The 23,144-nt window shown below is 54.2% G+C and overlaps 1 protein-coding gene across 1 annotated transcript in view; it reads right to left on the reverse strand.

Moving 5' to 3' along the window:
• CRYBG2 (crystallin beta-gamma domain containing 2) overlaps nt 1-14,850 on the reverse strand; it is a 35,068-nt gene extending 20,218 nt beyond the window's left edge. The window contains exons 1-3 of the mRNA XM_073317733.1: nt 14,575-14,850; nt 13,244-13,331; nt 7,212-8,404 (exon numbers count right to left, since the gene is read on the reverse strand). Of these exons, the coding sequence (XP_073173834.1) occupies nt 7,212-8,404; nt 13,244-13,331; nt 14,575-14,819 (1,526 nt within the window). The 5' untranslated portion in view covers nt 14,820-14,850. The remainder of the gene's footprint in view (nt 1-7,211; nt 8,405-13,243; nt 13,332-14,574) is intronic.
• Between the last annotated feature and the right edge of the window lie 8,294 nt (nt 14,851-23,144).

Here is a 23,144-nt window from a genome sequence, read left to right on the forward strand (position 1 = left end):
GGAGGGTGGAACAGAGCCAGCCTGGCCTGCCCTACCTGGTGCCTGAAGTTTTCAGGATGAGTCACCTGGGTGTCTGGGCCAAGCCAAGCCAGCAACTCTGCAAACAAAGGAGCCAGAAACCAACCAGCCAGGATACTCCCCTCCCCCTGAGGAAGCAGGAGTGGAGCTGCCTTTCCTCTGTTCTCTTATCTCCCCTGGGAAAGGACTGGCTTCCTGGGAGTTCCAGCTGTAGATTCCTCAAGAGGAAGGGAAACATTTTCATTAATATTGGGCCAAACTCAGCATTTATTCACGGCAAACTCCTGAGGAAGTCGACAGGTGAGTCCCTTTGCTAGTATTCCTTGGCAGCAGAGGGATCTCTTTACATAGGCATCGCCAGACTGGATCAGACCCGAGGTCTAGCTAGCCCATGGTCCTGTCTCTGACAGTGGTGGCACCAGATGTTTCCGAGAAAGGTGTAAGAAGAACCCCACAGTAACACACACATTCTGTCTAACCCCGTTCTCTAATACTCAGAGATTGGTGTACGCCCATCTCTTCCAAAACATTTGCTGTCATTTGCACGGCTAGCCACATAAATAGCTGATCCCACATTGAATCTTGCTAAGCTCTCGGCCCCGTTAAGTCCATGGCACTTTATGGACGTGCAGGAAGAGTGAACGACAAGATTAGACGTTCCTCCCGCCTGCCCATTGCAAAGACAACGTCCTCCTAGCTAAGCGCTGTCATCTGTTGGGGAGACTCTGTTCTTATGGAGCGTAGCTCCCCCAGAATAGTTGTATTACATGGTTCAGTTTACAAATAAGCAGCTGACAAGGCATCCCAATCAGGAACCTCCTGCATGACTCAGCGCGGGACAGGGCCCACACAGCAAAGTCCTACTGTCTGACAATCAGCATGTGCCTGTCCCCGCCCCCCTTCTGACAGCCCCTCCTCATTAGGATCTCAGACTCTGTGGCTCTCTGATCAGCTCTGGCTTACTACCACTTTGGTTTACCTTCTAGGCAGGTCTCCTTTTCATATTCACCCTTCTCCAAGGCCTTGTCTACGCCCCGCACTTGCGCTGATTTACCTAAGTCGCTTAGAAACTGATGCTGTAAAATCGGTCGAAGAGGCCCTGATATCTGTTAATATAAGTCCGTACGGCCTTGTCCACACATACAAATTGTACTGCTTTAGCAACACTGGGATCGTTAAAGAGCTACAACTGTCCCCTAGACTGGACACAGATATAAAGGGGCTTATAATTGTCCTAGTTATACCACAAGGAGTACTGGCTTTGAAGTTTTTCTGTTGTAATATCGCAACTTTCATGTCTGTAATCGCGTGACCAGAGAGATTGAAGTGTTCTCCGACTGGTTTATGAATGTTATAATTCTTGACATCTGATTTGTGTCCATTTATTCTTTTACGTAGAGACTGTCCAGTTTGACCAATGTTCATGGCAGAGGGGCATTGCTGGCACATGATGGCATATATCACATTGGTAGATGTGCAGGTGAACGAGCCTCTGATAGTGTGGCTGATGTGATTAGGCCCTGTGATGGTGTCCCCTGAATAGATATGTGGGCACAGTTGGCAACGGGCTTTGTTGCAAGGATAGGTTCCTGGGTTAGTGGTTCTGTTGTGTGGTGTGTGGTTGCTGGTGAGCATTCGCTTCAGGTTGCGGGGCTGTCTGTAGGCAAAGACTGGCCTGTCTCCCAAGATTTGTGAGAGTATTGGGTCATCCTTCAGGATAGGTTGTAGATCCTTAATAATGCGTTGGAGGGGTTTTAGTTGGGGGCTGAAGGTGACGGCTAGTGGCGTTCTGTTATTTTCTTTGTTAGGCCTATCCTGTAGTAGGTGACTTCTGGGAACTCTTCTGGCTTTATCAATCTGTTTCTTCCCTTCCGCAGGTGGGTATTGTAGTTGTAAGAATGCTTGATAGAGATCTTGTAGGTGTTTGTCTCGGTCTGAGGGGTTGGAGCAAATGCAGTTGTATCGCAGAGCTTGGCTGTAGACAATGGATCGTGTGGTGTGGTCAGGGTGAAAGCTGGAGGCATGTAGGTAGGAATAGCAGCCAGTAGGTTTCCGGTATAGGGTGGTGTTTATGTGACCATCGTTTATTAGCACTGTAGTGTCCAGGAAGTGGATCTCTTGTGTGGACTGGACCAGGCTGAGGTTGATGGTGGGATGGAAATTGTTGAAATCATGGTGGAATTCCTCAAGGGCTTCTTTTCTATGGGTCCAGATGATGAAGATGTCATCAATATAGCACAAGTAGAGTAGGGGCGTTAGGGGATGAGAGCTGAGGAAGCGTTGTTCTAAGTCAGCCATAAAAATGTTGGCATACTGTGGGGCCATGCGGGTACCCATAGCAGTGCTGCTGGTTTGAAGGTATACATTGTCCCCAAATGTAAAATAGTTATGAGTAAGTCACAAAGTTCAGCCACCAGCTTTAAGAATAAATGGACACAAATCAGATGTCAAGAATGATAACATTGATAAACCAGTCGGAGAACACTTCAATCTCTCTGGTCACACAATTAAAGATATGAAAGTTGCGATATTACAACAGAAAAACTTCAAAACCAGACTCCAGCGAGAAAACTGTTGAATTGGAATTCATTTGCAAATTGGATACAATTAACTTAGGCTTGAATAGAGACTGGGAGTGGCTAAGTCATTATGCAAGGTAACCTATTTCCCCTTGTTTTTTCCTCCCCCCCCCCTTCCTCAGACATTCTTGTTAAACCCTGGATTTGTGCTGGAAATCGCCCATCTTGATTATCATACACATTGTAAGGAGAGTGATCACTTTAGATAAGCTATTACCAGCAGGAGAGTGGGTTTGTGGGGGGAGAGAAAACCTTTTGTAGTGGTAAACACCCATTTTTTCATGGTTTGTATGTATAAGAACATCTTCTGTATTTTCCACAGTATGCATCCGATGAAGTGAGCTGTAGCTCACGAAAGCTTATGCTCAAATAAATTGGTTAGTCTCTAAGGTGCCACAAGTCCTCCTGTTCTTTTTGCGAATACAGACTAACACGGCTGTTACTCTGAAACCAGTTGTACCAGTGTATCAGTAAAAATTCACCCCCGTAACCGTACAAAACCGGTCTGTAGATCAGGCCTAAGCAATCAATTGAAGCTAAATTGATATGGGAGTCTGACTGAGTTTCAATGTTGTGTGTAAAAAGAACTAATAATAAAACCTAGCTTGTATCTTGCACTTTTCATCTGTAGATTTCGAAGCACTTGGCAAAGGAGCTCAGTGTCACTATCCTCATTTTACAGATGCGGAAACTGAGGCACAAGGCAGCAAAGTGACTTGCTCAAGGTCACCCAAGTCAGTTGGTGGCAGAGTGCCATTCCAATGCTCTGTCCACTAAGCCATACTAACATGTAGCACCTCCCCCAGCCTCCTCTTTCGGAGGGGGTAATTTGTATCGGTGCAAGTCCAGCATTCAGACAGACACGTACTGGAGTGTGGGCGTGAGTCACGTCCCGAGAAGCCGGAGCACTTGAATTTGCTGCTGCAATTAGGTTTTTAATAAAGATTCTTAATGAAGCTCCTGCGATTCACATAGGAGATCCCAGGCCATTAGCATCTGAATACTGAAGTTACAGTAACCTGACCAAATGCAGTTTGGGTGACCCCCTAACTACGCAGCACCTGCATGTTGGCAGGTGACTTTAAGGTGTTCCTTCCCTGCTCTAAGCAAACACAGTTTTAGCCTGAGCTCTTTAACTATTTGGATGGCTTTTCAACCCAGAACAATCCTTGTCTGCTGGGCTGCCTCAGTAGAAAGCTACAGACAAATCTCAGTTCCCTGTGCCAGATTTCCAAAAGATCTCAGGGCCAGATTGCCACCCACAACCCGCAGCTGAGGCTGGCATCATCAGATTCTTTGGACCCTGGGCAATCAGCCTCCAGCCCAGACTAAGGCATGGGAATGGGGTTAATCTCCTCACAGCAATGGACAGAAGCCATGTGGCCTGGCTCATACCAGTAGAGCAGTGACCTTCGACCACGTCACCTATGAGGTGCTGCTAACTTTGCCTAAGGCCCCTATTCTTCTAGTATCTGAGCACCTCACAATCTTTAATGTATTTATCTTCACTCACCCCTGTGAAGCAGGGCAGTGCTATTATCCCCAATGTATAGATGGGGAACTGAGGCACACATAGGCTAAGTGACTTGCCCAGGGTCACACACAGGAAGACTGTGGCAGAGAACTGAACACTGGTTTCCCGAGCCCTACACTAGTGCCTTAACCACTAGACAAGCCTTCCACTTCTGAAAACTCCAGTAGGGGACCTGGCAGGTCTGGACAGTATCACTTTAAACCAGTTCCATTCACTCCTGTCCACAGGGACCCAAAGTGTGGTACCGCCAGATTGTCCCATCTCAAATGGACTCCCAGCTCTGGAGTCCTGTAGTCTTTGTTTAGTGATTACAGAAAACTGCTTGGGGCAATCGTGAGGCAGGATGGGCTACAGAGCCATCACCGTGCTGATGGCGCACTGATCTCCAGCTGGCCCCCGACGGAGCTCTCTGTCTGCTCGCCCAGAGTCTGGCTGAGATGGGTCCCTGGAGGCAAGCATCAAACAGATAAGATGGAGCTGATGCTGGCTTGCAAAGGAAGCACTGAGCAGCTGGTTAAGCCTGTGGCCACTCCCTCAGATGCAGGCATCTCCCTGTCTATTGCTGAGGTGGCTCCCAATCTCTGGGGTTTGGCAGGTGCCTGCCACTGCCCCTAGATGCCCAGATTGCTTCAGTGGCCAGAGACACTTTCTTTCCCCCACAGTTGGTCAAGGGCTGGCACATTGCTTCCTTCGGGATGCAGGCCTCATCATGGTCCCCTTCAGAACGGACCACCAGCTCTACCTCAAAGGCCACCTGGAAGCTTTGGCTACTGCAGAAAACGTCTTGCCACCTGCCGAGCAAAACGAGCTGGCGTGAGCGCATCACAGCGGTGCTCCACTTCCTGGTGAAAGGGAAGGTGCTGGTTACAGGGCCCAAAATGACACAAGCCCAGGTTACCTAAGAAACTGACTCTCCCCCCTGACTCACCCCACCATTGGAAAACTCGGGCTGTCTGTCCCAGGAAGGAGTCAGAGGTTGGGAATTCTCAGCAGCAGCCTCTGGCTTCTGGAATTCATTCCCGCCAGAAATATGGCTCATCCCGGACCTGGTGACATTTAGAAGAGGTTGCAAGGTGCATCTTTGTGTCCAGCCCTCCTGCTGACTGTGATCACGAAGAACCCTGGTGGGTGAGGTAGTAGCTTTTACTGGACCGACTGAGAGCCCTGGCATTTAACCGACTGACTTAGTTTCTCCGAGTCTACCCTTTAAAGCTGCAGTACCATGAGATGCATTTACTGACCTCCTTCATAAAGGGCTTTGAAGTCCACTGATGAAAAGTGCTACATACGAGCTAGGTATTGAAGTCTTTAAACCATAATTTGAGGACTTTGGTAAGTCAGTCAGAGGTTAGGGGTCTATTACAGGAGTGGGTGGGTGAGGGTCTGTGTCCTGTGATGTCCAGGAAGTCAGACTATGACCATGATGGTCCCTTCTGGCCTTAATTCTGGCCTTATCGTTATGATTCCCAATGTGGATAGTTAAATGCTCCTAATCCAAACTGTGTAAAGGGCCCCGAAATACCATGCACCCTAGAGCTGCACCCAAGGGTGCTAGAACTAGGGCTGCTGGGGTGTAGCAGCGCCCCCTGGCTTGAAGTAGTTTCCATCATATCCAGGGTTTACAGTTTTGGTCAGTGGCTCTCAGCACCCCCCACTGTACAAACTGTTCCAAAGCCACTGGACACACACAACAATAAATCGCGACTTCAGCTGTGCCAATCAGCATCAGTTGAAATGGACCTGCAGACTCATGTCACCCAGGCCACTGGACAGGCATCAGAGGTAACAAGTTCCAGCCACCACTTACTGGGGCTGGCTTTGAACCAGTGACCTCGAGGAAGAGCCCCAGCTGTCTTCTGCCTGTTTCTGGTCAGCTGACATTTCATGACTTTGTTGTCTACCTTTGGGGGCTTCCCCTGGCCTGAACCCCAATAGTCCATTGATGGAGCCATGTTTTCAACAACAGCAAACTCCTGTGACTCCCTTGTTCCTACAAAATACACGTCTGCACGCAGAAAGACTGAGCTGCTCAGGTAACAACCCCAGACATCTGGACACACAATGATGGGCTGGCTGCCCAGTGGAGCCTAATGGAAATCCAATCTGCAGCCAGCGCCCTGTGGTCTTTAATGCAAAAAAAAAGGTCATGATCCATGCTGCCTGAAAGGACTTGGGCCAGAGGGTTTGCTGCCAGAGAGACTGCATTAAAAATTCGGGCAAGGCTGGTTAATCTCAATAACTGGCTCCAATTTTTCCCCCCCTCCTGCTTGGCAGAAGTGCTGGCTGGTTGATTCCATCTCAGCCACAAAGTCACGACAATATTTAAAATAGCCTCAGACTCGGACCGAAACCCTCCGGCAGCGTGACCCAGACTCATCCCGGATGCCAACACTCCCGGCTGTTAAAAGCATTTGGGGTGAACAGGCTTGCAAACCCCTGGGGAAAGCCCCCCTCCCAAAAGGAGCATGACTGGGACAGGAGGGTTCATCAGCTGAACGGGGGGCTGGATCCCCGGGTTGGAATGTAGCCATATATATATCTATATATATATTTGTAATCCAGGTTGTTTCTTGATGCCTCAGGCAGGTTGAATTCTGCTCTCCAGCCCCAGGAGTCAATCTAGTGTAACTCCACTGCCTTCGCGCTCACTCTGCATTGACACCCATGGAACTGGGAGCTGAATCTGGCCCTGCATTTTTAGAGCTGAGGCCCCCAGATCCGACCCCCATCCCACCAGGATTTATACAGGCCCAGAACTCGGGGAGCCCTTTTCACTGTTTTTATGAATGAGTGGCTTGGTTCTCAGCAGGGCTGAGTCCCCATCCCCCCCATTACGTCAGTGGGCACACCGGCCCTCTGCGAACCCGGCCAGAGGTTCCTCTTGTCGGGTCCCTTCCCAGCTGCTCAGGGAAAATGAGTTAGGCAGAGGTGGAGAGAGCTCAGGTGCCAAGGATGGATACAGCTCCCAGTGTGGGGCACAGAGACACTCTGGCTCCATTCTGCGGAGACATGCCTCCCTCCCCAGTTCTTGCCGACCTGGGCTGGCCCAGGTTCCTTTCAAAACCTGTTTCCTCACGTACCTGCTGGCCGGGGCTCCTGCCACGCGGACGGCTCTCCCCTCTGCTGCCGAGAGGTCCCTGCCGTGGCACAGGCTCTGTTCCTGCCCGTCCCGTCTCTGCCTGGGGCTGGGCTCTGATCCTTGCAGAGGTGTCACCAGGCACCCTGGGACTGGGCGGACCTGCCCGGTCACCCCAACAGTACCCTCCCTTTGCCGCGTGAAGGTTTGGAATTCCTTGTGTGCTGCCAGCTGGAGAGCCGGTCTGGCTGGTTCCCCATGACATTGCTCATCCATTTTCTGCAACTCAGCAATCCCCTGAGAAACTCCTGCCTCCCCAGGTGACTTCGCAGCTCCGTGAGAACCCGGTCCATTCCCACAGACCCTAGGCCGATCCTCTGCTCCGCTCTTCGCACTCTCTTCCTGCTCCTTGGTCAGAGTGATCATTACCTCGTAGCGGATCTTCGCAGGCCTCTTGGCAGGGGCGGGTTCAACCCCACGGATATTCTCCAGAGGCCATTCCGGGTTCTCCCTGCCTATTGCAGGGTCCTCTGTCCTGCTGATCCGATTATAGGCAGGGCTGGTGAATGGACAAGTCTCTGGTTCAGAGATGGATTCTCTGTGGCCATGGCTCACATGGTCTGGCTGTCCCGCCACCTTAGGGCGGAAGGTCCCTGAGTCTAAATACTCTTGGAAAACTCTTTCAGCCCACTCTGTCAGAAGCTCTGAGGCTCTGCTGGGTTCCTCCTGGGCAGCTGGAAGCTTGTAGTCTACCTCCTGCGTCTCAGGGCTGGTGGGGAAGTCCAGAGAGGAGCTGCTGATGGAAACAGACCCTCCCCAGGAACTCCCATCTTCTTTGCCCAGCAGAGAGTCAAAGGATGTGAAGATTTCCACCTGGCTGGGTATGGCTGGCTTCGAGTTCCCTGTGTCCCTGGGCCAAGCAGATGGCTCTGCAGTCTCTTGCTCTCTGGCCAGGTTCCCAGCAGAGCACAGGTCAAGCCGGCCTGCCATATCCAAATCACTGCCGACCGCTGGTCTCTGTAGCCGCCCGAAAGGCCAGGGCTTGCCCAGTGAGCTCCCCAGGTGTCCCGTACCACCAGCGCCGGTGCCTGAGAGCTCCAGATGGCTGCTTTGCCGCCTCCGCCAGGGCAGGGTCCCAAACGTCCGCAGGAGGCCGTTCCTCCAGAGGTCGGACTCCGAGTAGCTGAGAGCATGCAGCTGTGGGGGGAAGGAGAGGGAATCAGGAGCGGGTGCACAGGCAGGAGGCAGTAAGCAGCCACTAGTGTGCTCCATCCCCACACAGCAGCACGGAGGTGCTGGCTAGCAGGAGCACCAGCGAGAGCCCCTGCCCTGCGCCAAGGCTCACAAGGGCAGGATCCTGCACACGACTGGCCTGGAGGCTGGAATTCTGCGTGTGTCCCCGCACCCCTTGCAAACGCTTGGTGTCGCCCAAGCGCCCCTGGTTCTAGAACTGATTCACGTCCACGCTGCTGGGTTTGATCGGAGCAATGGGAGAAACTCCAGATACGCTCCAGCATCCTAGTGCTGGCATCCCAGCCCTGCAGGGCGCCTATCCGCCGGACAGGGGCAGCACGGGCATCGGCAGGGCAAGCCACCCTCACCCGGCCCTGCCTGGGCAACTTAGCGCTGATCCAGGCAGGCCTGCCCCGTCTCCACGGCTCGTTCAACCCTTAGCCTCTGCTGAGTCAACAACACAAGAGCTAGTTGTGATGTCGCTTTGTCACAGCGCACTGGACTCACACTCCCGCTGCCTTCCCATTTGCTTCACATCTATGGGGATGAGATCTGGTTTCTGGCTGGCCTGGAACCGGCAAGTGAGAGAAGATCCAGAACCCAGAACCCATCTCCTGAGCCACCTTCTCCCAGATAACTGCATTTCCACAGTGCTTGGGGCTTGCCAGCTCCTGCCTGTGGGTCTTCTTCAACAGTGCATCGTGATCCCTGTGCAGAGACGGCTCCCACATGGGGATCTCTGTTAACAGGGGCAGGCGGGCAGACCTGCATCTCAGCCAGATTCTCCAGCTGGTAAAGGAGGGAAGTGGAAAGTGTGAGCCCAGGAGACAGCTGGTCCAGCAGGGGCAGGATCAGAGTGTCCTTCCCTTGCTCCCACAGAATCAAGGCAACTCCAAGAAATGAACAAGAACTCAGGCCCCGCAGGGGTGGGGATCCAGGAGGTTGGCCAGCGCCCCTCATTTTGTCTCTGGCTGTCAGTTTCGGCAGCTCCCGTGCAGATCAGCGGTGCCGCACAAGAGGTGGGAGGGTTCCTAAGAGAAAGCCCTTCTCCCAGTTGCTGGGGGAGTGGAGTAGACCCCACGCTCTAGGAGATCTTTGTGCTCCTGTCACTCAACAAGGCCTGTCCCCTGTCCCACTGGGTTAGGTCAGGGACTCCATGTCCCTGGACTATGGGAGCTCCTAGTCACTGAACGAGATCCCAGCCCAACTCACAGGGAAAGTCCTAACCTCTGACTCAGCAACTAAGGCGCTGGTCCCTGTGTCACTGGACCAGGTCCAAGTCTCTGTGTCGCTGGATTATAGTAAATCCTGCTCACTAGAGGAGATCTCAGTCCCTGGGCTAATGCGGGAGGCCTGGGCTCCTGATCCAGCAGATAGGAGGTAGCCCCTGTGTCCCTGTCTCTGGGGACGTGCAGGCTGGCAGCAGAAGGGATCTGACATGTAGCAGCAGAGCGAGCACCAGCCTTACATAATCCCCATTGGCCCCTACACCGTACCAAGCAGCTAGTGGTCCCACTTGCCCCAGCTGAGCCAGGCTAGGACGTAGCTCCAGCCTTCCCCTGGGGCAAGGCGCTGAGCAAACAGCCAAAGGGGCTCCACCCTCCGGAGTCACTGGTGCAGCAGGAAGGAGCTGAAGCTATTAGACACAGGCCAGTGGAGCACACCTGTTCCACAGACACCTGGGGAGATTAGATCCCCCACTTTCACACGTTCCCTCACCCACCCCATGGACAGCTTCCAACGAGAATGGTGCTAACACCAGGAGTGACTCGCGCAGCCCAGAGCAGGGACCGGGATTGGGGCAGGTTTCTCTCCTTTAATAGATACTGGGTTGTTTTCTGCCCTGTAACGTTCCTAGGCGTTCACTGGGCTGATGGGCTCTAGAGCCAGGCTCTGCGCAAACTCCCCACCAACGCCCCTCAGCTCTGATGAACGGGCTGGGGTAGCAGCGTCTCTGCTGAAGTTTGGGGATCCCTGCACCGTCCCTGAGCAAATTCTTCTCTGGAGTCGCAGATCCCTGCTCTGACGGAACGCAGGGAGCGGAGGAGAAACGTGCAGGAACCCCAGAGCGGGTGTGTTTCTAGAGGAGGCCTCAGGATGTTTGCCATGGGAACAGACCAGGTTGTAGATACAATCAATGACTGCCATAGAGTGTTGCCCACTCTCACAATTTTATCATGAAGCTTGTGACATTTCGTGGTTTTCTTAAAGCCCCAGTTCCTGGAGTCAGGTGATCACACGAGACTCTCAACTTCCATTAAAACGAAAGTAAGTGCCTAGCCCTCATGATTGCTGAGAAAAGCCCTTAAGCACAGACAGAAGGCCCATAAAAAGAACCCATCATTTATTGGTTTTTAAAAATCTCATGAGAGTTTAAGCCCATCTCATGATTCTGCGGGGCTGACTTATGGTTTTTGGCCACTTGTGATTAGCAGTACTGGCTCCACTCTCTAACTGTACTCCAAACCAGCCTCAGTTACCAAACTACTTCCAATTCAAATCTTCCCCTGATGGTTTCTGCTCATCTGCTTGCCCTAGCATCACAAACACCCACAGAAGGAACATCATGGTGGGGGATTTGGGGGCCCCATTAAATGATGGGAAAAATCCCATCCTCTTACAGCCATGTCCCTGCAAAGCACAGCCTAGATCGCACATGCTCAGTTCCTGCCGCGGCGCCAGGCTAGGTGTCTTGCAGATATTATTTACCATGATGGATGGACAGACAGGTGAGAGACAGAGGGAAACACAGACAGAGAGAGCTGGAGAAAATATATAGATGCGCATATGCTTTCCCCAGTTAGGGGAGCTCGTCCCTCCCCAAAGCTGTCCCAGCCCAATGGCTTTCAGTGGGGTTTAGTGATGGGCCCATGTGTTTCCCCCTAGACCTCCCTGTTTATGGCTTTAAAATGCTAGCCGGGTCAAAGCATGGACAGAATTACATGGGAAACAGGAAATTCCAAAAAGAACGAGGAGTACTTGTGGCACCTTGGAGACTAACAAATTTATTTGGGCATAAGCTTTCGTGGGCTAAAACCCACTTCATCAGATGCATGCAGTGGAAAATACAGTAGGAAGATATATATACACAGAGAAGATGAAAAATGGGTGTTGCCATACCAACTCTAATGAGACTAATCAATTAAGGTGGGCTATTATCAGCAGGAGAAAAAAAACTTTTGTAGTGATAACCAGGATGGCCCATTTCCAACAGTTGACAAGAAGGTGTGAGTAACGGTAGGGAGAAAATTAGCATGGGGAAATAGTTTTACTTTGTGTAATGACCCATCCACTCCCAGTCTTTATTCAAGCCTAATTTAATGGTGTCCAGTTTGCAAATTAATTCCAGTTCTGCAGTTTCTCGTTGGAGTCTGTTTTTGAAGTTTTTTTGTTGAAGAATTGTGACTTTTAGGTCTGTATATATATATATATCTATATATATATATATATCTTCCTCCTGTATTTTCCACTGCATGCATCCGATGAAGTGGGATTTAGCCCATGAAAGCTTATGCCCAAATAAATGTGTTAGTCCCCAAGGTGCCACAAGGACTCCTTGTTTTTTTTTGCTGATACAGACTAACACGGCTGCCCCTCAGGAAATTCCAAGGCATTGCTCTGATTGCCCTGTAGTACTCCTGAGCTCCCAAGAGAGGGAACCCTCGCCCCACAGGAAATGGCCCTCAGCCTGCTGCTTCTGCAGAAGTCAGTGAGATCAGCAGGAAGGGAGAAAGGCACCCACAGCAAAGCTATGGTGAATCCCCAGGGGGTTTGGTAACTAGAGTAAGGGATGGTTGGGGAGCCAGGACTGCTGGGTTCTGTTCCTGATTCTCCCCTGCTTTGCGCCTTGTGTCACCAATTTGCTCCTGTGGAGAGCGAGTGTGAAACACCACCCAATAACAATGTTGTAACTGACACCTCGAGGCTGGAGAGAATCTGTCCCCCAGGGTCACTGATCCTGGCAATTTCCCATCCCTGTGCTTTAGTTTCCCCATCTGTCACCGGGGAAACGAGACTGCTCCACCTCCATGGGGACGGGTCTGGGGCATCACTCATTAACGTTTGTGATGCGCTTTGCGAGCCTGGAGCATCTGTCTCTCTTGAAGTGCAAAATATCATTAATCAGTGATGCCCCACGCCCACAAGCCTCACTGTACCAGCACAGACCCTTGCCCGCGGAAAGCAGCCAGACAAGCCTCTGGGATACTCCCCTCCCTGGATGGAGGAGGCCTCTGATGGGAGAGGCACAGAAGGCTGCAGTTCTGAAAGCAGGATCCCTCCTTCTGGGGATTTCAAGTACAATTATCCCCATTTACAGGTGGGGAAACTGAGGCACACAATGATTCAGCAACTTGTCCAAAGTCCCAGAGCAGGTGAGTGGCAGAGCCAGGAAGAGAACCCAAGTCCCTGGGTCCCCTCTTCAACCACTAGACCACACTCCATCCCAGCTGGAGAACCTGTCTCCTTAAACCTCACATGTGCCAGGGCGGCCAGCCTCAACAGCCGGGCCAGCCTCAGGCATGTGCAGTGGAGCAGACTGGCCACGGCCTTGCGCTCTGAGCGGCCCAGTGCCCCTGCTGCCAGCAGCACAAAGGGCCGAGCGACCCCGGGGTCACGTGTTGGAGAATCGGGCAGGCCTCTGGGTATCCGTTACCAAAGGAAGGAGAGTGACCCGCTGGCTCTGCCCAGGGGAAGCTCACAGGCCTCTCCACAGCGCCTTCTGCCCCAGGAGCTGAGCCATCCCGCACGCCCCAGGCCAGACACTTATCCTTTCCACAGCCATTCACGCCAGAGAGGCCTCACCTTCGAGGATGACTTCCGGGGCCCGCTGGGATGGGGGTGCTCCTCGCTGCGTCTTCCCCCAGCGGAGATCTTGTCCTCCTCGGCCATCCTAGAGTGAAGCGCAAAGTCCATGGGAGACAGTGGTGCTAGTGATGGGCCCAGAGCCCAACCTGCCTGACCTCGGGGAAAGCGCTGAATCCAAACTGCCTGGCTCAGACCCCGCTCCAGGTGGAAAAAGGGGAGTACCTGGGCTTTTCAGTTGTCTCCCAACGATCTCAGACCATCATGAGAAGAACCAACGTTTCTCTCAGAAGGCAGAACCATCCAGTCTATGAGCACAGGCTCCCTCGACTCTATCTGGAGGGACTTTGCTGCCCACTTCCCCATCCCATCGGGTAGGACAGGAATGCATCTTGTTTGGCCTGGGTGTTGGCCTCCTGAATCTACAGCCCATTCTGAGGGGTATAGGCTGGACACCTTGACTTTGAGGTTCACATGGACCAAGCACCATGGATTCAAGCTATGTACAGACCAGATACTGCAAAAAAGATCATGCTGAATGAAGGTGTATATGGACCAGGCAGCGGGACTGTATCCCTTGTGTATGGACCAGATACCCTGACTGTGAGATGCACGTGGACAGGATGTATTGACTGCTGGGGTGTGTATTGACTGGATGGGTTACGTTACTCCAAGCACTGATTAGATTCTGAAACCACCAGGTTGTATGTGGTCTGGACACGGTGACTACAAGCTTGGACCCATTAGGAAAGGGCCTAGCAGGCCAGATAGCGACCTGTTCACACAAAGGCGACACGGACAAGAATTCAGCCCCCTTCCTCAAGCGTGCCAGCCTAGGGGCTGCTCCCGCTTCCTTATGGGCTGGGAATGAAAGACAGACCCAGATCCTAGTCTCCTATCAAACCTCCCCAGGCTGACTCAGCAGCGGGACTGCTTCCCAAAAGGGCTCCTATAAACACCCCAAGAGCAAAGGAGGCCCAATCTGTACGGCCACAGCTCAGCACGTCCCTGGGTGGGGAGCGTGTGAGGGGGATAAACGTTCACAGCTGAACGCGGAACATGCCCCTAGTCCGCACACACGCCTAGCCCTGTGCCCGCCACAATCACAACATGCACATGGAGAGACGTGCCCACCAGATGCAACACGCCTTGTCAGGCACATGTGAAAACACACCTATACACACATGCCTGTCACAGTCACTCACGTGCACACACAAACCCACCCGTCGCACTGAGGGGCGTGCAGTCGTCCCCAGGCCCAAGCTAGCACACCCCTTCTCCCGCAGCCAGAAGCTGCAGCTCACCCATTGCCCGCCTCCGGGGGGGCTCACCTCTGCAAGGACCCCTGCAACGTGCTCCTCTTCTCTTTCCTCCTGCCCTTCCCTTTCCCATCCTGGTGGCTGGCAGCTCCTGGGGCGCTGGGGCCATCCCAGCTGCCCTCCTTCCTCTGCAGCTCTGTCAGGCTGATCTCACTTCTGGAGAAGAGCTGGGCGAGCCGCCTCCTGATGCCCCCTTTCTTGGCTCTGGGGGGGTCCCGCTGCGGGGAGCCCGCCTGGTCCTCGGCCCTGAGAGACATTAGCAACCGGAGGGCTAGAGGCCAGTGGAGGGTGGAGCTGGGAGCACCGCTCCCCACGCACCCAGCCGGCAGGGACAGACAAGCCTCCTCTTGCTCCCTCCTTTTCTTAGCCAGGAGCCGGCATGCGACCCACCTGGGAGAATCCGGGTGTGTGTGCTGGGGAGGGAGCGGGGAGTAACTCCTGCTGCGGCAGTGCTGACAGATCCAGCCGTGCCCAGCTGGGAGCACGGCTAGAGCGGCCCCGGGAGGACTGTGGGGCCCAGGCGGAGGGCCTGGTTACCGGGGCTGTTACCTGGCATTGGGAACTCGAGCCCGGTCACATGAGCGCGACCGCAGCCTGGAGACAGGTGTTCAGCGTAACCGCCCAGGGAAAGTGGGAAAGCGCCCAGCCCAGGCCTCAGACGGTGTGTGGCAGGTGTGGGGCTGGGATTTGAGACTCAGTAGCTCCGGGAAAGGATCCTACCTGCTGTGTGTTTGTTTAGAGAACAAACAAGGCAGATCTCAGCAGCCCGGGTCCGAGGGGAAAGTCTCACCTAGGCACTGACTCAGAAAACAACAAACAGTGAGGCAGGCTTCCACCTTTCGGAGGCCGATCCAGCCTCTCCAAAGGCTGAGGGGCTGGATCAGGCCCATCTCTACTAAGCAGGCCAGGGGAGATCGAGTGGGTGCTCTCATGGATCTTTTACATCCCTCACTTGGGTAGAGGAGACCCCTCTAAGGAGCCCCCTTCCCCTGCGTTATCAGGAGGGGAAGGGGGCTAAATTTGATCATTACCCCCATTTCCCAGATTTTGGGGTGACTTCCCAAGTCTAGTCTGAGACGCAGTACCTGAGTGGGGGCAAGGGAACCCTGGCGCTCCTGGCTCCCAGCCCCACTAGCCGTATCCTCCAAAGAGCCTATCTGTTATGAAGTGGCAGAGCCTTATAACAAATCTTCAGTCCACTGTCTCTCCATATTCCCCCTCATGGGGAGGTTGTGCCCTAGATAAAAGTCTGGGAAGGGGTCTTTTGGGCATTGTTAATAATAATTAATAACTTACATTGATATATTTACCTAAAGGATCCTAAAGCACTTTATATACGGATCACTTCATCCAACGTTGTAATGCAGCCACCTCTGGGGTGGAGCACAGCAGCTGTTTTGCTACATACAGCAACACTGCACAACAGTTTAGGACAGGAAGTGAGGAGGAATGCTGTATCCTTTGCAAATCCTAGGGGGATTTCGGGCTGCAGATTGCAGTTCCCTGAGTTGGAATTTAGCCACAACAATGGGGTTAATATCTCCACGCAGGCAAAAAGTGCCTGGGATCTTTAATGACCATAGCTATGCAAACCCAAGGCCAGGGCTCTCAGTTGAAAGATGGCTCCCCCAGCAGCACCACTCCCACTCATGGAGGACGGGGTGCTGGCTCAGCACTGACTCACTGGAAACAGACTCACCAACTTCAGTGTCTGCTGCCAGGTGGGTCTCCCATCCAGGGGCTGAAACCCAGCCCAGGCCTCCTTAGCACATGGCACTGGAGAAGGTCGCACCCCAAGGTGATGCTGTTGTATGGAGGGCACTACTATGTGGAACTTACCCCATGGGTCCCAACCATTGGATCTCAAAAACAGGGGGGGACTGGCAGCACGGGCGCCCCAGAAAATGAAAGCTAACAGGCCCAGGTGGCCCCTCTAGTGGACCCCACCCCGTTGCCATAGCTCTGCCCCAGTGAGAGTGGGAGCAAGGCCCTGGAAAGTCTGTGGAGCCCAAGCAGAGGGACCCGTTACCAGGGCTGTTACTTTGAGCCCTATCACATGGGTCCCCCTAGGGACACCCCACACAAGGGCCACTGGCCGAGCTGGTGGGGAATTTATTACCACTCCATGTGGGTAGGCTGGGCTTTCCCACCCCTGCCCTCTTGCTCCCTGCATTCCGGCAGGCTGGGGTCTGCCCTAAAGGTGGAGGTTTAAGCTCCCACCCACCGGAGCTGAAGACTCTGCATAGCACACCGGGGCCCTGCCATCTTCACCCCTGCAGGGTGACAACAGTGAGGGCCCCCTCCCAGAGCAGTGGGTCTGGTAGCAAACAGCCCATTGAGATGGCTGGTGCAGCTCAGCCTTCTCAGAGCTCTTGGTTCAGGCTCTCTGCAGACTCAGGAAGCCGCCACTGCACTGGTTGTATTCATGGTGCAGCTTCAAGTTTTTCTTGGCCCCCACGAGGGCCGGAAACGTAATTCTTTTACAAATGAAAGCTGAGCTTTGGGCAGCAGCAGTGACTTTAGTCCCAGGCAGAGGCCTATGGGGCCCATGGCTTAATCCAGCCCTGAATGCTGGTCATGTCTTTCATGCCAAAGCATCCCAACATCCCCTCGCAGAGGCAGCACCAGGGAACGAATGCACCAGGCTGAGAGTCCTGGAAACCTGAATCCTCTGGGTATTAATATTATGATGTCTGATGTGTACTGCAGTCATGCCCAAGAGCCCCGCTCCTGCCCCAGGACTCCATTGGGATAGGTGCTGTACAAACACAGAACCAAGAGACACATGGTCCCTGCACCAAAAAACTGCCTCCTCTCTTGGCCAGTGTGCTTCAGCCCTGCATTAGAGGGACCCCATCTAGGACCTAGAGGGGAGCTCAGTCTCCGAGACCCACTCAGTGGGTCTGCCCACAAGGGGGCCAGTCAGTGCCAGTTGAGAATGGGGGTGGGGATTTGAGATGTGGACACCTGGTGTGAGACGCCCCAAACATTTCACACAGGCCATTGGCCTGTTGCCGCAGCCACCAGGCTGGCCTGGCACTATTGACCCGAGTCACCTTCAGCAACCTTCAGATGGGAAAGACCCTGTAGGTCAGTGCCGGTCCGCTGACCCACCCAGAGCCTTGCTAACCTCTCCGGACTCATCCCTGCTGCAAGTCCTGGGGTGGGGCTTGTGAGCCGCAGCCTCAGTCTGTCACTGAGTCCCTCTCGGGGTCCCTGAATTCTGTCCCAGCAGCCTGAAAAGGGGGTCTGAGAGTCCAGCGGAGAGCGGGAGGGAGCCAGGAAACATCAGGAGGCCAGGCAGGGGCTGGGAGATACACCCCAAAGGCAGGACTCAACAGGGGCTGAATTAGGCTGGGGACGGGCCCCTGAGGGAGGCGCTGGGAGTGCTACTGCTTGGGACTTTCAAAACCAGGCTGCCTCCTGCCCCTCAGAGTCAGATCCCCCCGGGGCTCTGCTGTACCCGGGGGCAGTACAAGGGCATCGCAGTGTTTGCAGTCGGGTCACTAGAGCCACATGAGACAAGCACAACGGGCAGCGTTTTCTAAAGCACTGAAAATCTCCGGAGCTTCTGCAACGGAGAGCGACCAGGGTGCTTTAGAAAACCCTTCCCCGCGCCAGCACAGATGGGGTGGCCAGTGCCAGCCCAAAGCTCTCAGAGCTGGGCCGAGGGTAAAAGTGAAGGACCAGCAGGGGGGGTCGCCTTCCCCCGAGCCTGGGGAAATCAGGCATGAGAAGTCCCTGGGGATGGGGCAGGCCAGCAGGGTGCGGGCACCCAAAGCCACGTGAAATAATGGGAAGTGAATCAGGGCCAGTGCAGGGATTGTAAAATGGGAGCCAGTGTGTGCTGGGGGCAGATGTGACGCCCACCAGACCGAGCAGCTTTCTAAAGGGACAGAGACGCTCCCAGGACTGCAGGCTGGGAACTCGCCGCTGCTCTGGACTCCAACCCAACAGAGCGTGGGAGTGGGAAACCCTGCTAACCAAACGGGAAGTAAGGGAGAGGCGGACATGGCTCCAACCCATAATACTGTGATTAACCCAGTTAACCCCCACTTGACTATGGGCACATTGGCATGGGCTATCACCAGTGCTGGCTGGGCTCTGAAGTGAGCTTTGTCCTGTGGTCTCACTTTATTCCAGCGGCTCTACCTGGAGGCTGGCAACCTCTCTCTCCAGACCAGTGGTTCTCAACCAGAGGTCCGGGGCTCCCCCGGGGGGCTGCAAGCAGGTTTCAGGGGGCCGCCAAGCAGGGCAAGCGTTAGACTGGCTGGGGCTCAGGACAGAAAGCTGAAGCCCCACCTCATGGGGCTGAAACCTAGGGTTGCCAACTTTCTAATGGCACAAAACTGAACATCCTGCCCTGCCCCTGCTCTGAGGCCCCACCCCCGCTCACTCCATCTCCCCTCCCTCTGTCACTTGCTCTCCCCCACCCTCACTCACTTTCACTGGGCTGGGACGAGGGGGGGTTGGGTGAGGGAGGGGGAATGAGGGCTCTGGCTGGGGGTGTGGGCTCTGGGGTGGGGCCAAGGATGAGGGGTTTGGGGTGCAGGAGGGGGCTCAGGGCTGGGGCAGGAGGTTGGGGTGCAGGAGGGGGTGAAGAGTGCGGGCTCCAGGAGGAAGTTTGGGTACAGGAGGGGACTCCGGGCTGGGGCAGAGGGTTGGGGTGTGGGAGGGAGTGCAGGATCCCGGCGGTGCTTACCACGGCTCCCAGGAAGTGGTCGCCAGGTCCCTGTGGCCCCTAGGCGCATGGGCAGCCAGGGAGACTCCATGCGCTGCCCTCGCACCCGCAGGTGCCACTCCCGCTGCTCCCATTGGCCGTGGTTCCCAGCCAATGGGAGCTGCAGAGCTGGCTCTGGGGCCTTAGCCCTGGGCCACTGCTGACCAGACTGACCCGACTAGAGCCACCAGGGTCCCTTTTCGACCGGGCGTTCCGGTCAAAAACCAGACGCCTGGCAACTCCACTGAAACCCCCAGGGCTGCAGCCGAAGCCTGAGCAATGTAGCTTTGAGAGGGCCCCTACGGCGTGGGGCCCCAGGCAATTGCCCTGCTTGCTACCCCCTAATGCCAGCCCTGGTTCTGAATCTGAACCGCACTGCCCCCAGGTCCCAAGCCTTGCGGATACACCCCAAAGGCTGGACCCAGAGGTTCTCACGTGAACCACAAGGAGGCACCAGGGGAATGTCCTTCAAGCCCAGTCTTGTCGTGAAATGCTAAGCAATGAGCTATGTGCTGACTGTGGGCTCCCCGCTTCAATCCCCATGCTGCCCCCCTGACTAATCCAGGGGGCCTGGGAACTCAAAGCTGAACTCTGCTCCACCAGATCATGTCTGAAGTTCACCCACCAGGGGGCACTCCAGCTGCGGGCTGAAGGAAGGGGAGTTGCAGGATGATGTATTAATTTAGATGAAATAAACGGGCTAAAGCTGTCCACCTAACCCAGTCACCATCCAACATTACCCGTTAAACAAGGTCCGGGGCTCGGTAGACAGAGCCCTTTGCCTGCTCAGCCCCCCGGCAGACACGGCATTGTGGAAACAGGAAAGAAAGAGAGGGTTTAAGTGCCGCCATTTTTAATTTGTTAGAAACAGAACAACGGTTATGCCACGTCTTAGCCTAATATCACGGGACCTGTAGAAGCAGGACTCACGTCAGAAGCGAGTGGGAAAACAGCAGCGCACAGTCAGTGTGACCTAGCCTTGAGATAATGATGTTTTAAGAAGTGAAAGTGAGAAAATGCTGGATTAGACAGGACATAATATAAACAAAATGTAGATGTTTTCAATTAATGCAGGCCACAAAAGAGTGTAAATGCTTGTGTGATACTGCTTGTATTTCGGAGAAACTGAGGCAGCGATGCTCTCTGTCAGCTGTATTCTTCCCTTGCAATCGCTCGATGAAGTGGGCTGTAGCTCAGGAAAGCTTATGCTCAAATAAATTGGTTAGCCTCTAAAGTGCCACAAGTCCTCCTTTTCTTTGTGCGGATACAGACTAACACGGCTGCTACTCTGAACCCTGTCAAATAAAGCTGTCTTTGATTTTGTTGCTTCCAACCTGAGAGTGAAGGCTCTTTCCTCCACAGCATGAACAATCCTTCTAACCTTTGATTAAAGATACCGAAAAGGAGAAAAAACAGTTCAAGCCTTTGAAAGGTAAAGCGTTAAACTGAAGTACGGCTTCCATTTCAGCCCCATCCCTTGTGCTCTTTCCTGAGAGCCGTTTTTAGGAGGCAAACCCCCCCTCGTGTTTGAGATGCTAGCTCCCCTGGGCCGACACATCTCAGCTGCTGCTGAAGCTGAGCTGAGGATGCATGGAGCCTGGCCAGGTGCCTTTCCCTTCTCCCAGCCTCGCTGGTTTCTTCTTCATCTCAGGAGGAAGCTTGTTCCTCGAAAGACTCTGCTCAGCTCTCTGCGGAGTTTTCACATAAGCAGCTGGCGGGCAGCTGGCCGAGCAGGCAAATCTCTCAGCACGCTGCACCCGAAAGTCACCCCCCCGCACCCCGCCCCGGGCAGGAGGGGGAATCAGGGGCCTTTCCCCACTGAACAGGCAGCTTGGAGGAGCCTCATGAGCCCAGCTCTGTGACTCAGCTAGGGAAGGAGTCCCACCAGCCTGGCCTGCAGTCCCCACTTCCAGCCCCAGCTCTGTGACACAGGGAGGGATATATCAGGTAGGGAAGTCACACTCTTCTTAACCTGAGAGGACAGTAGTGACCTCTCTCAGGTCTCTGACACTGAAGTTGGACCAATCCCTCCAGACCAGCTTCTGGCTAGACCAAAGGTAAATAAATGGCTTGTCTACCTCTCACTATCCCCATTTTAGAGGTGGGGAAACTGAGGCATGGGGCAGTGACATGACTTGCCCAAGGCGACACAGGAACTAAACCCAGATGTCCTGTCTCTGAGGCCTCTGGCTTAACCACAAGACCACCCTTCCTTTGGGCCTGATCCTGAAAGGTGCTGAGCAACCTCAGCTCCCAAGGAAATCTGAGGGTACGCCAGCACCTTCCGGAAAAGGCTCTTCACCCCACAGGACTGGGCCACAAGAGAGGACACAGGCCTGGATCCTGCTCCTGTTGAAGTCCACGGCAAAACTCCTGTTGGTTTCAAAAGGGCAGGATCGGGCCCATAATATGGCCACTACCCTGAGCACTTCGTACTGTCACTGGGGAACGATGGGTTAATCAAAGCCGCCTTGAGTGAGTTCTAGGAAGGCCCAGGCCCTGTCCTTACACAGCTGGGTACCTGCCTGCCCGCCCACCCTGTGTGCCATGCGGTGGGGATTAGTCACCAGGCCTGCTGGTAAATGAGGGGATTTCTCAGAGCGTAGCAAAGGCGAGCGCTCGAGGCTGCAGCTTCCTTCAGCTCTTCCTGTTGAAGTGACAGGCAGAGGGGCTGAGAGACCAGCCCAGCCCTGCACGCGGCATCTTCCCCCTCAGCCGGGTCTGGGGTGGGTCGTGGGGGGGAAGTCAGCGAAGCATGAGTCACACACTCACAAGACTCTTTCGACAACAGCTGCCGGATGGCGAGAGCTGCCTCCAGGAGAGAGATGCCAGTAGGGGGACGTGTCTTTCTACAAAGGGGTGCAGACCGTGCAGGAAGCCACCTCCACTTCACAGGGGGACCCACGGGAAAAAACGTTTCATCCCCCATTAGGAACCTCCTGCTTTGGTTGGAGCCTGAGGCTGGGACTAGAATAGGTGTGAGCTCCCCCAAAGCCACCTCTTCCGCCCCATTCCCTACAGCGTCCCCTGCTGCGACACGTCCCCCACACACAACCAGAGCTTTTTGCCCTGCTCCCTACAGAGCCCCCTGGGATAGACAAGTATGTGGGAGCTGGTGTCATGGTGACAGCTTTGTTGCAGGTCCTAGGGGTGAGCATGAGGCTTGGCTCTGGGGTTCACAGCCAGCTCCCTGCCCAGCCCAGGAGCAGCCAGTCACATGGCTGATTCCTTGGCACCATCTCGCAGGTGATGTGCTCGTACCAGCTGGGCAGGAAGAACTCCCTTCCCTGGGCCGCAATGGGGAACCCTGCTGTTTCCCAGGCTTGATGAGGAAACAGGAAGCCAGGTCATGTGCAGAGCACTTCCCCTTGGACTTGAGTGGCAACCTCCCTCGTCACAACCGCACGCAAGACCCCTCGCCTCCCCACTTGGTTTGCTCACTGGTTCTGGAAACACTTCCGAGAGCTGTTCACAAGGCCCCCCATCTCAGGCCCCAAAAGCCCTTCACAAACAGATACCCATTGATTAACCCCACCCTTTTGACGCAGGTGAGCATTGTAACTAATCCATGGGCAACCAGGAAATTCACATCAGCTCTGAGGTCAGAATCCAGATCCTCCTGCTCTAAAAGCACAAGCCCCAGTCATTGGAGCTAAAGAAGAATCCCCAGTAGTTGTCAGCAGTATAGGGTCTATGATACACAGTTGAGCAGGTTTGACCCCAGCCAGCAAAGGGCAGTCGTGCACAGGGACACTAACCAGTCTATTACATTATGCCCATATTACTGGTGGAAAAATCAAGGCACAGAGAGGTAAAGAGACTGGCCCAAGGTCACTCAATGGCATAACCAAGAAAGGAACCC

This window comes from Lepidochelys kempii, chromosome 19 (genome assembly GCF_965140265.1).
Source record: "Lepidochelys kempii isolate rLepKem1 chromosome 19, rLepKem1.hap2, whole genome shotgun sequence".
In the NCBI taxonomy this organism is placed as follows: domain Eukaryota; kingdom Metazoa; phylum Chordata; order Testudines; family Cheloniidae; genus Lepidochelys; species Lepidochelys kempii.